Source organism: Panthera onca, chromosome B1 (genome assembly GCF_046562875.1).
Source record: "Panthera onca isolate mPanOnc1 chromosome B1, mPanOnc1 haplotype 2, whole genome shotgun sequence".
Taxonomy (NCBI): Eukaryota; Metazoa; Chordata; class Mammalia; order Carnivora; family Felidae; genus Panthera; species Panthera onca.
Genome location: NC_138342.1, coordinates 145,066,635 through 145,082,918, shown reverse-complemented (window position 1 = coordinate 145,082,918; position 16,284 = coordinate 145,066,635). Strand labels below are relative to the sequence as shown.

Below are 16,284 nucleotides of genomic sequence, written 5' to 3'. Positions count from 1 at the left end.
CCTCTCTAGTTTGAGGTAGCACATTGGCATGTTCCATTAATCAATAGTTAAACAAATGGGTACTTAAAACATACGTCCCAGTCCCTCCAATTAAAATTTTTTTTCTCAACTATTAGGACCTAGGATAGAAATGAATGGGTCAAGATATTTGTAGAACTGACTGTGTACATGTGTTTCCTGTAAACGAAACTGACTCAACCCTGAGGTAGGAGGGTGCTTTTCTAGAGAGCTCTCCTGATTACGCACATAATGCCCACCCCTCTGTAATCACCACCCCACGTGGCCCCTCATGAATTCTCTGGTGAGCTGAGGATTATCTGCCATTTTGATGTGTGCATTGATTTTCAACGCTGTAACAGCACTCATCCTACATACTGTCCAAATGTCAGTTTGATTTCTTCCATACTGATACTTCCCTTTTAATAGCTGCCTGTTCAAAGTTAAAACTGTGTATTCTGTAAACAAAACAAAACAAAACAAAACCCCAAACCCTATTGTATTGTATTTTACAATGGCCTTTTGTTGAAGATGTCTATCAGAAATCAGTTGAACTAACACGTTGTTGGTGTTGTTGGGGCCCGTTCCTTATTTCAGGCAGTGATAATTTGTCCTTGTTCTTGGAGCACAGAATGATTCCATGTATCAGGAGTCTGGCCAACATATGCCAACACATTCTTAATTAAAATGCTGGCCACTACGCACAAGAATTAAACAGTACCACACTGGATTACAAATCATGTCTGTTATGTTCTGTTTGGGATTACTGCTCTGTTTATGAGAGAAAGAGAGAGACCCAGCTAACTGGCTCTGAAAGTGGAAGTTACAACCCATGTTTTCACAAGCTGCAGCAATGGAGATTGCTCCTGTTAATAAAGATGCCGAGACTCCCTCATATTGACAATACAGAGGGGCTAGAAGTGTATGTGATGTAAGGTTTTGTCCCGAGGACCAGGAAATCATTGGTCATGGCTCTTTTCTTTTCCAAGTTTTTTGTCTGGAGCAATGGAAGGAAGCAATTCATGGACATTTCGCTTTTCAAGAGATAATGGCTACCGTAGTAGGTGTTTCTAGTGGCATGCTGGGGTTCACCTGAACTTTATTGGGGCACGATTCTGTAAGCAAGGCTGTGTGTCCCTCTGATTTTATGGACACTAGAGTAATAATGGTTGAAAAGTAAAGACTCTGGGAAGTTGGATGATTTTTGTAAGCTATTCATCCTTTGTTTCTTGTTTTTATTTTATTTATGTATTTATGTATTTAATTATTTATTTTGAGAGAGAGAGGGGAGTGCAGGTGGGCAAGGGTCAGACAGAGAGAGAGAATCTCAGGAGGGGCAGAGAGAAAGAAAATAAAAAAGAGAGAGAGAAGGAGAGAAGGAGAGACAGAGAGAAGAAGAGAGAGAGAGAGAAGGAGAGGAGAGAGAGAGAGAGAGAGAAGCAGGGCTCACCCGATACGGGGTTCGTGCTTACCCCAAGTGGGGCTCAAGCTCACCCGAAATGGAGCACAAACTCACCCGAAGCAGGGCTTATGTTCAACCAATGAGGGCTGGAGCTCACCGATGTGGGACTTGAACTCTCAGACCCTGAGATCATGACCTGAGCCAAAGTCAGATGTTTACCAACTGAGCCACTCAGGTGCCCGTCTTGTTTTTATTTTTATTTTTTTAAATATTTACTTATTTTGAGAGAAAGGGGGAGATTTCACACGAACACATGCATGCATGCACTAGCAGGGAAGGGGTAGAGAGAGAGGGAGAGAGAGAATTCCATGCTGACAGGGCAGAGTCTGAAGCAGTTTCGATCCCACAAATTCTGAGATCATGGTTCAATCCCAGGAACCATCAGATCATGACCTGAGCAAAAATCAAGAGTTGAATGTTCACCGACTGAGCCACCCAGGCACCCCTATTTCTTGTTTTTAAAATGGAGATAATATTATAGCTTAGTGAAACTAATATACCATTCATTATAAGACATCATTATCTATTAAGAAAGGAAAAAAACAGTATGTAATACCAAAAGGCAAACAACTCAATTAAAGTGAAAAAAATAAACAGTTCTGACCAAATTTGTATATGCACAGGTAATCACAACCATATCACAACTATGGTCAGATAATGACTGTAAAATGCTCTCCACTGCAAGAGGCATTCTAATTATGGAGATGCTAAAATGTGACAAAATATATGTCTTAGAACCCAAGAAATATGGTAGCATCTACCTTGTAGGAATAGTGAGTTTATATGTGGGAAGAATGTCTGGCATGTGCTAAGTTCTCAAGAAAGTCAGTTATTAATATCATTTTTTCCATTATTATTATTAGGAGAATGACAACAACATTCATAAGGTCTCGATTTCAGTAGTTCTCTAAGAAAAAGAAAGAGGAATTCTTTTAACTTGTGACTTTAGAACGATAAGCAAAGGGTTTAAGAATAATGGAAATGACATTCTAGCATAAGCTTCCTACAGTTTAGTGGTTTAGTGATGACTTCATAGACATGTATGATGTGGTTGAATGCTATAGTAAGTTTCTGGTGTTAACTTCCAAAGGCTCCTTGTGAGGGGATGACAAAGCCTGTAAACAGGAGTGACAAGGCCTAGCTAAGTCCTTGGCCTTGACCAAATCCTCCTATTGGTGAATTATACCTTTTCAGTATTATTAGTCCAGAAAGCTTACTGGTCCATGATAGTTGCTTCATCATAACCAACTTCATATAATGATGTAGAAAATTCTTAATCTCTGTCTGTGGTGGCTCAAAATCCAAAACTGAAACAAATATTTTCTACCTATCTCCTTAGCCTTCATCAACTATGTATCTATTGCCTTCCCTATGCATAAGCACAACTGAAGTGTTCTCTGCTAATGAAATTGGTCTGTGATAACTTCGGTGATGGTAAAAATGATTTTTTTACTACAATGTGTATAACAAGTCTTTTTTTTTAATTTGTAATTTTATTTTATTAAAAAAATGTTTTTAATGTTTATTCATTTTTGAGAGTGAGAGACAGAGCACGAGCGGGGGAGGGGCAGAGAGAGAGAGAGGGAGACACAGAATCCCAAGCAGAATCCACGCTCAGTACAGAGCCTGATGCAGGGCCTGAACTCAAGAACTGTGCAATCATGACCTGAGCTGAGGTGGAAACGCTTAACCGACGGAGCCACCTAGGCGCCCCGAGTCTTGTTTTTTTTAATGTTTATTTATTTTTGAGAGAGCTCAAGTCGGGGAGGGGCAGAGAGACGAGGACAGAGGATCTGAAGCAGGCTCTGTGCTGACAGCAGCAAGCCTGATGCAGGGCTTGAACTCATGAACCGTGAGGTCGTGACCTGAGCCAAAGTCAGATGCTCAACCAACTGACGGAGCCACTCAGGGGCCCCCGTATAATAGATCTTTCAAGTAATATCTTGTTTCCTTAATATATAAATGTTTATCAACTTATGTGTAGAAGTGTATGGAAAAAGCCCTGTGTTTAACTCATTGAACTACACTGTGTATAAACCATCTTTCAAGGTTTCAATTAACATCTTCTTTCATTAAGATGCAAGTATTTGTAAACTTAGGTATAGAATGTGAAGTAAAAATGATTTTGAAGATCTCCCTGGCTTTTAAAGAAAGAACCAATTAACTTCAAATGAAAATTTTCTTTCTCTCCCTCCCTTCCTAACTTATTTCTTCTCCTTTTCACCTTTATCTTCCTCCCCCACTCTCCCCACACTCCTCCTCCTTCTTCTCCTTCTTCTTCAAAGATTCTCCTTCAATACTTGGAAATCCTTTTAACCAGACTTACCTTCTATTCTTCCCTTAGAAAATACTTTTCCAGTTCCAGCAACTAAGGCTAAAACTTCACGTTAGGGAAAAAGAAATCCTATTCGGTAGGGTATTTTTATTTAGGTTATCTGGCCCACATGTGGACCATATAACCATTGATTAGAAACTTGTTTTATGGCCTGATTTCCCATATGCTATTATACAGAATCAGACTTCACTGTTAGAACTCATAATCAAGAGAACAATGTTTCCACTCGGAATTAATAATTTTTCTTCCTTCCTTTCTTCCTTCCTTCCTTCCTTCCTTCCTTCCTTCCTTCCCTCCTTCCTTTCTCTCTCTCTCTCTCTCTCTCTCTCTCTTTTATTTTTAATTTTTTACCAGGAAAGGCTTTTGATTGCCGGGAAATGCTTTTCTCTATCAGTGCTCAGGTGACTAGCAGTTTACTCCTGTTCCAGCAGATATTAAATATGGCCCTATTTCTTGGCTCGAAAACATTAAAACTGCATAGGAGAGAATCCTTTCTGTTGCTACACATCATTTGAACATGCCAGCTGGTAGAAAAATTTTGCATTTTGGTCAGCAGATTCAGCTGCATCAAGTTTCAGACTTATAATTGTATTTGCTACACTTATACTTATAAAGTAACTCCTTCTAACCGTCAAAAGAATGCATCATGGAAGTGGAGTGCTTGAATTGCTGTAATTACGCCTAAACAGGTTCAGTGGTCCGTGAGGCGGCACTGCCCTAAGGCAAAATGAAGAAACAGTCCAGAAGTACTTTAAGCAACTCTACAGAAAAGACTTGAGGTGTTGAGCAGTTTTGACTGAAAGTATCCATCCCAAACTTCAGTCAAATTCTTTCAAAACAACTGTTTCACAGGATTTTGCATAATAGTAAATTAAACTTCCAAAAAGCACATTCTTTTCCTTTTGAGAGCTTTGCTGTATGGTATAATACTTAGCAGGAAGAAAATACGAAACCAAAGCCAATATATCTAGCTGGGGGAAAAGCCTGCATTTGTTACTCAAATTATTTTTAGAGTTTTCTTCCTGCTGAAATTATTGGAATACAAAAACAGGGAGTGGTTAGTGTTGGGGAACCACTTTCAATTGGCTTTGGCAAATATTTAACAAGGAACCATGAAGTTAACTCAGGAAAATGGCTAAACAATTTAAATGCAGCAAGAAAACAATAGTCAGAGACTTGATTTTTAGAAGGCTTTCCAAGTTGTCGGTAGTCCACAAGAAGGCTGACCTTCACAGCTTCAAAATTTAGGAAGAGAGGATGGGGAGATAATTAGTTGTAGGAGGGAGGGGTAGAGATGGAAAGAAATGACTTATCTTTGGCTTTGATCCCATCCTTTGAGGCTGTGAAGGAACAGAAGGCCAAGTGAGGTAAAAGTTACTAGAAAATGACAATAGCCAGAGACCAGGGCACAATATCCCAACACCCCAAGGCAGCCTGGGTATTGATTCTGACCTTGAGATACAAATCTAAGGTTCATGGTCCAAACAGGATCAGAAACACCTTTCAAGACATATTGTATTCCTTACAAATTATGGTTAGTCTATAAAGTTGAAGTGTTCCTTGTCTATAAACCCTGTACCACTGGGAATACTTAGCAGTACAAGAGAGAATTGTAGCATGAAGATTTTGAAGAAAGGAAATAGATTCAAAGATTTTTGAGAAGGCAGAGTGTAGGGAGCTTATAGCAAATCAAAGACAATAAACAATAAAGGTGAACACTTTGTAATAATAATTACTTTATAACAATACCTTAGTATTTATTAAGCTATTACTATGTGCAGGCAGAGTTCTAAACTCTTTCCTTGTGTTAATTGACTTAACACTCATCATAACACTAGAGGTAGGTACTTTTATTATTCTCATTTTGCCAACAAGGAAACTGAGGCATAGAAAGGTTAAATAACTTGCCAAGGTGACTGGACTGATATGTGATAGAGGCAAGATTCACACTCTTGCTTCAGAATCTGTATTGTCAGCCTCTAAACTTCTGCTCTTTGTTCCATAGCATTTTTTTTAAATGCACAAGCATTATTTTTAATTCTAAAGGGATTCTCTGTGACTCCCCTTATTTCCTCCGAGAATTTATGTTGATGTTTGTTTGTTGACTGCTTTTCTTATAAAATCCAGAAACTTGGCCATTGAGATGTTAACTTGAAATGATGGAATCAATTCTTAGAACAGATGCTGCTGTCTGATTTGGCTACTGCTACCTCATGCTATATATCAATACTGTTATAACCAATTCAAATTTATAACCGTAATAACATTTCACACTTGCTGTGAATATCAAGCTTGCTTCTTGATTTTTTCTTGAGATATCCCTATGAGCAGCATTATGTGCAGTGGAATTGGAGTATCACAGCATCATGGCGTCATGGGTTGACCAAGAACAGGTAATAAGGTAGTTGCTGTTACTCTGTAATGTTCAAATCAGTAAACAACAATTCCACAAAACAGGCAATATTTCCTGGGTTCAGTGATACTGAGTTATCCTATTTCACTCACTGATCTATAGAAGCAGATTCTATATTCGCATTAATGATGGTTTTTTGGCAGTTAAAGCATCATAGAGGTATAGCTCATTTTTCAAGTGGGAATTACAAGTGGGTAGATATTGGGATGGAGATAGGGGCTGAGAAAGAATGCAAACGATAGGCAAGAGGACAAAATAGCATGATAGGTCATGGTGCCTTAATTTATTAACTCACAGAAATCACCTGTGAGGAGAAATCGGAGATAAGGTTTTCTTCATCTCAGTGAAATTAAAGGTGGTATTCTGTTGTTTAATCTCTTTTGGTTTCTAGTTCAATAGTAATTTGATGTCCTAGGAAACGTTGTCCTCTGTAAAATATAAAAGACTTAGTTTTTCGAGTCAATGCAAATGTACAGAAAAAAAAAAAAATTAAAAGATTTAGAAATAAATAAAGGGAAATGATAGAAGAAAAAGAAAAACAGGAAACTATAAAATTAAGTGGTGTTGTTTCCTTTGGATTCTACTCCATTTTGCTTGCTCCCATTTACCAAACATGATACACATTGAGTATAAAATTAGCACAATTTACATCTGTGTCTCTACTACCCATCTTAAGCTATGAAACGTTGCAAACACAGTTGATGCCCTCTACACACCCCTTACTAATCACGTTCCTCTTTATCTCTACTATTATTGCTATCTGGATTTAGTATTTGTTATTCCCATGCATTTCTCTATACTCTTATCATATCCCCAGGCCTGGAATAGTACTGTTTTGCAAATTTAACTTCATATGGATGAATTTATTCATGTAATCTGTATCCATTTTTTGGCAGCTTTTTTTTTTTTTTAGATTGCTATTATATTTGTGAGTTTCACACCTACTGACTCATGAAACTAGTTCATTCACTGTGTGAATATATATCACAACTTAGCCATTTTCTTATCTTTTTTCTAACTTGATTGAGACACAATTGACATATAACGCTGTGTAAGTCTAAAGTGTGCACTGTGATGATCTGATACATCTATATATTGTGAAATGATTACCACAATAAGATTAGTTAACATATCCGTCATCTCACATGATTACAAGTTCTTTTTTTTTTTTAATTTTTTTTTTTAACGTTTATTTATTTTTCAGACAGAGAGAGACAGAGCATGAACAGGGGAGGGGCAGAGAGAGAGGGAGACACAGAATCTGAAACAGGCTCCAGGCTCTGAGCTGTCAGCACAGAGCCCAACGCGGGGCCCGAACTCATGGACCGTGAGATCATGACCCGAGCCGAAGTCGGACGCTTAACCGACTGAGCCACCCAGGCGCCCCTACAAGTTCTTTTTTATGCGTGTGGTAAGAGTGTTTAAGATCTAGTCTTTTAGAAATTTTTAAGTATACAATACAGTACTGTTCACTGTACTGTGATATACGTTAGATCCCCAGAACTTATTTATCTTTTAACTGGAAGTTTGTATTCTTTGACCAACATCTCCCCATTACCACCGTCCCCCAGCCCTTGGAAACCAGCATTTTAACTCCCTGTTTCTGCAAGTCTGCCTTTTTTTAAGATTCAATGTGTAAATGAGATCATATGGTATTTGTCTTCCTCTGGTTTATTTCACTTAGGGTAATGCCCTCAAGGTCCATCCATGTTGTTGTGAATGGCAGGATTTCCTTCCTTTTTATGGTTGAATAATATTCCCTAGTATATATGTGCCACGTTTTCCTTATTCATATAGCAATGGACACAGAGCTTGTTTTAAAATGGCTACTATCAAGAAGACAAGAGACAATAAGCACTGGTAAGGATGTGAAGAAAGGGGAACTTGTATACCGTTGGTGGGAATGTAAGTTATAGTCACCATGTAAAATGGTATAGAGATTCTTCAAAGAATTAAAAAAATAACTACCATATGATCCAGCAATCCCACTTCTGGATATATATGTGAAGGCAATAAAATCACTGTGTCAAAGAGGTGTCTGTTTTCTTTTTCATGAATATTTAGGTTATTTCCAGTATTTTGAAACAAACAATGCTGGTATGGACATTCTTATATATGTATCCTTATACACATGAGCAAAAGTTCTTTTCGGATACATAGCTAGGAGTGAAATTCATTTATTCAATACATATTTATTGAACACCTGTTATGTGCCAGGCACCATTCTAGGCCCTAGGGATATAATAACAAGAATCAGATGGCAGTCCCTGTATTCAAGGGTCTTATATTTTACTCAGGGAAATGGACAATGACAAAAACAAGTAAAATGCAGAGTGTATCAGATGAGGTCTATGGAGAAAAACAAAACAAGAGAGCAGAATAGAGAATAAGGTGGGCAGGATCTGTTCTTTTACATCGAGTAATCATGGAAGGCCATACTCTGAAGGTGAATTTAAGGAGAGATATGAAGGAGATGAAGTATCGAATCCTGCATATATCTGAGGGAAGAGAACTTCATAGAGGGAACAGAGAGGAAACAGAATGTGCACAGGCCCGAGACAGGCCTGAGACAGGAACATCCTGGCATATTGGAATACAGTAGGGACACCATTGCGTCTGGAGTTGACTGAACAGGAGTATAGCAGGTGATGAAATCAGAGAGATGGTGCCTAATTATTAACGTTTATAAGGCCTACAGATTTTACTCTGGGTGAGATGAGAAGGCACTGGAAAGCTTTACGTTATTGATCATAGTTTTATTAAAAAGAGTCATGCTAGGTGCTGTATAGACTGTAATGAGTAAGGATGGAAACAAGCAGACAGATCAAAGAGGTAATACAAATACCTTAGGGGAAGATGATGGTGGCTTGGACCAGCTAATGATGACAGCCTGATTAGTGCAGGTGGTGTGAGGTGGTCTGATTCTAGATTCTATATCAACGGTTGAGCCAACTGGATTTGCTGGATGCATTGGATGGTGTGAGATGCGAGTAAGAGAGGAGCCAAGGATGACTCTAAGGTTTTTCCCTCGAACAGCTGGAAAGAGGTTTGTCACTTGTTGACATGGAGAAGACTTAGAAAGAGAAGGTTTTTGGAGAATAACCAGAAGTTCAGTTTTGGATATATTAAATTTAATAAACCTATTAGATATCCAAGCAGATATATCAAGTAGGCAATCGGTTATTAGATAGAAGTTTCAGGTATGTACATCTTCAACTTTATCATGTATCACAAAATTGTTCTCCAAATTTTGCGTATCTATTTACATTTCACGTTGCTGTAACAACACTTGTATAGTCAGTTTTTCATACTGATAATCTAATGGTATTATCTGGTGTCACATTGTGACAATATTCTTTAACAAAAACAAACAATACGCCTGGAACTAAGCCATCTGGATCTTAATAAGCACCGCATATTCATAACCTACTGGCTAGTGGTACTGTTGCCATGCTTTCCCAAGCCAAAGCAATCCATGACCAGAATATACTGATGTCCTTAGGAAGAAAAGTGAATCGGTGGTTTGTTTCTATTTCTAATTTCTTTTGAGGAGATGGAAATTTCTACAGACAGCGTTGCATAGATTTGATGTGGTTAATTCTCTTGTTTTGGCTTTTGATGATGATCAAAGTCTCACTAATGTAAACTAATTGGAAGCATTGGAGGTACTGGGTTTTGATTTTATAAAGAAAGAATTTAATTAGTTTTAATTACATATATTAATTGAAACTTTACTAAGCTAATAATGATGAACGAATAGGCATCTTATGAGATACGAGTAATTGTACTGAGAATATTCGATATGTTTGGACAACTGCTGGATTCACTTTTTTTTTTTAGAAAATGTTTTTAATGTGTATTCACTTTTAGGAGAGAGAGAGAGAGAGAGAGAGAGAACGAGTGGGGGAGGGGCAAAAAGAGAGGGAGACACAGAATCCGAAGCAGGCTCTAGGCTCTGAGCTGTCAGCACAGAGCCCGTTGTGGGGTTCGAACCCACAAACCGTGAAATCATGACCTAAGCTGAAGTCGAACGCTTCACCAATTGAGCCACTCCGGCGCCCCTGGATTCACTTTCACTGCAATAAGTCGATGTTTAAAAGTGTTTTCCTCCCTTATGAGTATGTACACAGTTACCTCACAATACAATTTGAATATGAGGATGGTTTGGACTACTACTGTTCATAAACTGGGAATGATTCGTTTTGTTTGTAGTTATTTGATGGAGAATGTCTACTTCCCCCCACACCCTAACATTTTTTGGTTTATGTTGATTGACTTACTTTGCAGTATTACCTTACTGCAAATAAACAGAATGACCATGAATGGCTATTTTTTTTTTTAACATAGAACATATTGTGAAAATTATCAGGGTATCATTTTCTTTAAAGATATTTGGAATATGAATTCCAGATGGTAGCCCCACTCATGTCCTTTTCTGGAGCTTTTCAGTAATCACACATAACAAGCAAAACAGCAGTGACAGTGGCTAAATCTTCTCATGAGTCACTCAGTGTCTGATTAGGAATCAGAAGACAGGAGTCTGGTCTCTATGGTTAATTAACTATTTTTCTGTTACTAGGCAAATAATCTCCTAGTTTTCTGAGTTCCCTTATATGTAAATGGTTTGAAATATATGGTTGCCATAATAAAATATTTTGAAAAACATAAAGTGAAAATATGAGGTCTCATTTTAATAATACTGGAGGTACTTTTGAGCTAAAATTCTTCATGAATTTTTCACCAACTCACAAAAGTGGAGAGAGGAGGGAATAGGCAAGGCGATGTCTGTATACTATTGTAAAGAAGTACATGAGAAATGTGAACCACTGGGACATAATCACAAAAATTTATGAATTCTGACTCAATTTTATTTAATGTAGTAATTCAAGTTGTTAACGAATAATTTGTGGGTAATTTGAGTAGTATCTAAATTGTATATGACCTCAGTTATACATAAGCTTTTCTTCCATTAGTTTTTCTCTTTTGTTGAGGTTTTGTTGGAACTTTGCAAGAATAAAGAAGGCAAACAGATTTTTTTCAGTCCTCTTTGTGGTTATAACTGGTATCTGTGCCAGCTATATTTGTGGGAGGGTGAAGTAGAAAAGCCTCGAAATGACTGGTCTGGCTTCAATCCTACTGTTTCCACCAGGCCTCCTTTTTAGTTGGGGTCACTTTATCTACATCTGCAAGTTTCACTATGTCCAGGTTCCCAGACCAAATGGTTTCTATTTAGGCCACATTTAAGAAGCTCCAGGCCAGCAGCTTAGTAGCCCAGTCTTGTCAGTGTAACAATTTGTTTCCCGATTCTGAACCCAGCATGAGTTTAGTCCCTAAAGTCCTACCTCATTTAATCATACCTGAGTCTCTATTTCCTGCACTGTCCTATTGTTCTTTGGAGCAGCAGCCTCACCTCTTCCTTAACCAAACTCTTGAAGGGTAGTATTTTCTACCTGGGCTCCTGTCCCTGTGTCTGGATCCTGATACCTGCTGCCATATTTTCCTGTGGTGCATTCCTTTGAAGTACGTCTGGACCTTACCATTGGCAATGGCTCCACATTGCGCTCACCTGTCGTACGGTTGCTGACTTTTTGACAGCTGAATGTCTCCATGCTTACCAGTCAGTGCCTGTTAGGCCTTTGCTGATTGCTTGCTTTGGGTTCCTCTGACATCCCCTTACTCTCTATGGGTTCTGTTACCTGCTTCTGGGATCTTAGACCAATCAATAGGTCTGTGCAGTCTCTGGGTTTAGAGTCACTTGGACTGAGTCTGAGCCAGGTTCTAAAATGCCCCAGTATAGCGTATTAATATTTTATTTAAGGTTTTCTTCTTTTTTAAAAACAAATTTTTTATTTGAGAGAGAGAGAAAGAGAGAGAGAAGGAGAGAGAGAGAGAGAGAGAAAATGAGCGACAGAGGGTCAGATGGAGAGAGAAAGAGAGAATCTTAAGCCCAATGCAAGGATCAATCCTACAGACCCTGGGATCCCAACCTGAGCCAAAATCAAGTCAGACACCCAACCGACTGAGACACCCAGGTGCCCCAGGTTTTCTTCTTCATGTGAAATTTCCTTCAAAGAAGGTTATTTCTATAGACCCTCAAGTCTCATGTGGAAAAGGAACTCAATGTTCCTAGGCATTTGGTATACTGACAAATGCATGGAAGAGAGTACCAAGATCTTTGGAACAGAAATTAAGAAAATCCAGCACCCATGTATACTCCCCTCTCAAAATACAGAACAAAACAAACAAAAGCTCCAAAAGGATATAAAAAAGACCAGTTAACTTTAAACAATGGAGCATTTCATCAAGGACTTAATTACTCTAAAAGGGCATAATTTGTAATCTCTAATGGGCATTGGGCATGGACTTTGGTAGACCAGGAGATGACAAGGGAAAACTAGTTAATAATCCTGTGGTTACTAGCTAAATTAATGCTCCCCCTGCACACAGCCTCCCCCCACCCCCAGCAAAAAGGAGACAGAAGCATGAATTTGATATCCTCCAAATTATTAAATAGTTCAATGAACTTTAATATAGTAATTATGGTCTGCTCACCTAAATTAATCCTTTAATGTTAAATGGATTGTTTTTTGTCATTTTTGACAGGGTGTGGTAAGTCTACTTGCCACGATAATACGTCTGAAAGGGGCTTGTTTCGGTAAGGCAAATGTGAGTGGAGTCATATGTAGTTTGAAAACCTGTGGATCTGTTTTGAAGGACTTGTGAAAGTATTTCTCCTGCAGAATTATTTGTCCCAAGATTAGTAGGTTAAAAACAACCCAAATAGAATCCAAAAGAATCACACGATTTCATTTCCATCATAGGCAAAATGATAAGGAAAATTCTTTGTGGGAAATATACATAAATGCAGAATTTAGGATCACGTAATGAAAGGAACCCATTAAGAAGTTTTTTACTGCCCCCTGCTGTCAGTTTCTAAGAGCAATATTGTAAAATTACTGTAAAGGGTGACTCAAGAAGAATTAGTTGAACAAATTGGTTGGAAAAAAATTCCCTGCCTTTAATTACACCACGTTTTAGTCAGTAATGCTAATGCTTACTTCATGTTTGTGAGCAATACCCTGTCAACCCAAGAAACCAACTCTCGCTAAGCGTGTACTAGTGGATGTAGGGTAAGAGGCCAAGTCTGCGGCTTGTGAAATGCTATATTGATAAGAATGTACCAGCGTTACAATTTTTAGCGGATGAGATCTACTTTACTGTTTGTCCAAATTTCACAACGTCAAATTTACTGTTTAATATTTACATAATCTAGGTAAAACACTCTTCATAACAGCAAAACTTTCAAAGTAAATGAATGAATGGCTTATTTTTGTAGTGCAATCCAACTTGAAATGTTATTTTCACTTTGGCATATAAAATTAAGACATGAGAAACAATAAAAATAATAGATAATACTAATGCAGCCGTCACTAGACGCAAGGCACAGTTTTATTTTTTCACACGTGTGATGTCGTCCTCATAAAATAGAAGGAGGGAGGTATTAGTTTAATTCCCATCTCACAGATGAAAAAACTAAATGACAAAGTAACTTGCCTAGGTGACACAATTGATAAAAGGTGGAGCCACGGCTGGAAACCCTGCAGTCTGACTCCAGAGTCACTCCTCTTAACCTCTTTGCACAGAAAGTACGAACTCGGCAGTGAGGGAGGAAGAACTTAACAGAAATTAGAATGGTCATGGTGACGTAAGTGTATATTGCCTCCAACCAACCACACACTCGTCGAATCGTGACCTTTTTGCTACAGCCATGCTGTAGTGGCCAGAGCCTGTGTATAAACATCACACCTGCATTGTTTTCAGTTGGCTTTATCTTTCTTTGTTTCCTTGGTTGCATTACATTGAAGGTGCGTTGGGGGTGCTTTTTTTAAAAGTGAATATGTGGCCCCTTAGCCCATGCCTTAGGTCAGTTTATAGAGTTGAGGGTTAATCTTGTGGTTGGCCACTGCACACCTGTGCCTTTCATCTCTATACAGCCAGACAACTTCTAGTTTTAGCCACACTTTCAACCATCTTCAGCAACTCGTATTCAAATTATGCACACACTTTCACAGTGCTTTGAATACATGAGTTGCACATTTTAAGTTTCCTTGGATGCTATTAATTCTGGAGTCCTGTTTAACAGGACATCTGTGCCCCTCTATGCCTGTCCAGTCCTTTGCCTTACCTTTGGTAGCACATGGTTCATGACAACAGATACATTCCACCCGTGATAACTGGCAAAGCTACTATTTGCGATTCTAGGATGCTTTTGCCCTGCAGCTGTTTGAAAACACGACTTCAGGTTCCAGAGGGCTAACTATCCAGGAAATCTCATTCCACATTAAAGTAAAACCAAAAGTCAACACAGATCATTTGATCTTCATAATAAAAACGTTCTTACCTGACCCGAGGAGTTGGGTTTCCGGTGACTCTACACTCCAAGTAAACTTTACTTCCTTCTGCCACTTCTTGGCTCCGAAGCTTCTGGATGAATCTTGGAGCTGAGGGCAAGCGGAGTGCATTCTGAGGCTGTGGGTGAGGCATGTTATTGCATGGCACTGCCTTGTTCTGGTCTTTCTGGTAACGATGCCTGGCTTCGGGCAACTTGACCTCTGCTTCCATCTCCTGTTGGTCTCCAGTGGGGCTCTGGCTGGCTGAGGCACCCATCAGGGCTGATGGCTGATTTTTAGGAGACAAGTACCCACTGTCTGGTGATGAGGACTCCCCATTTGGGCTTCTATTTCTCGGCTTTGCTGCTTCTCTAAATATGGACGTCAGCTCCTCAATGAAATTAGCCGCCTTGTCACATAGCTGGCTCTGGGGGCCAGTCTTACTTTGATATGCTGGTTTGGGCTTTACACTTGGGTTGGGAGTTTTTGCACCACGTTTTCCAGACTTTCGGAGGCTCCGGATATAGCTGGGGCTGGCAAGCAGGGGTGATATGGCAGGTTTCCTCTTTGAAGCAGGTGAAGAGATAGGGGCAGTTTGTTCAGGCAGAGGCTGGACAGGTGTTGACCTATTATCATGAGGTCTTCCTGAGGAGGTTGACTCACCAAACTTGGTCTCCTTATGGGAAGGGTTTTCACAGAGGCTTACAGGAGAGGTGTTGAAAATCTGCGAGATCTCCTTTTCTGAGTCAAAATCTTCTGTTTCGGAGTTGGCGATAGATCTCCGGGCCAGGTCAAGACTCTTATTTATCTCTTCCTGGCTGAGAAAAGCAGATAGCCCAGGGAAGAAGTCAGCATTCTTGCTTTCTTCCTGCATGTCTGATAGGGAATCATAGAAGGAGTCATGAGAGGAAGTCTCTGACATAGTTGAATAGTCTTCATACACTCTTTGTCTGCTCTTAACAGGAAGGCCAGGGGCACTGGAAACCAGTTTACTTCTTGTGTTCTGAAAAACAACACCGACAGAATTGCCATTAGTAGTATTGTGTGTGTGTGTGTGTGTGTGTGTGTGCGCGCGCGCGCGTGTGCACGCACGCGCAAACGCTCACGTGTGCGTCTATTATAACACTAACATGAAAGTGAAAAATACACTTTTGTAAAAATCATTTTTCTCTATCCTTTCAGTTGGAAGAAACATCAAGTATACTTGTGTTTATAATTTATCATTTTAATTTAATATTTTCTTTGTGAGTGAATATTAAGTGTCTCACTAACCAGCGACGAGTAATTCAAAAAGAAAATATCTGCAGTAGAGACTAAAGAGTGTAGTAGGGCACTCTGCACTTCTCAGAGCCTCCTTCTTTTCTGTCTCCCTCTGCCACTACGCACCTCATTAAAGCTCTAATTTCATTAATGTATGTGATTAGTAGCTTGTTGATATTTTAGTAAATCTGATTCTGCTTATCTCACCATAAACCACAAATACATTTTGATTCCAACTCTTATTTGTTTTCAGTTTTCAGTGAAATATTTGAAATCTTACTGGTTCACTTTTTCCTTGTGTCCACCTGTGTGCATTCATGTTCATTCATTCAACAGTTATTTCAAGACATAGTTAATAATCACTTGCTGAGTTTCAGGTGCTAGAGGTATAGTTATGTTCTAGACTGGAGACACAAAATGTTTTGTA

The 16,284-nt window shown here is 39.0% G+C and overlaps 1 protein-coding gene across 3 annotated transcripts in view; it reads right to left on the bottom strand.

Moving 5' to 3' along the window:
• The window catches only part of PALLD (palladin, cytoskeletal associated protein), a 406,473-nt gene that overhangs the window by 371,217 nt on the left and 18,972 nt on the right, over positions 1–16,284 (bottom strand). For all 3 annotated transcript variants that reach the window (XM_060653807.3, XM_060653808.3, XM_060653809.3), the window contains exon 2: positions 14,609–15,600. In XM_060653807.3, the coding sequence (XP_060509790.1) occupies positions 14,609–15,519 (911 nt within the window). In that variant the 5' untranslated portion in view covers positions 15,520–15,600. The remainder of the gene's footprint in view (positions 1–14,608; positions 15,601–16,284) is intronic.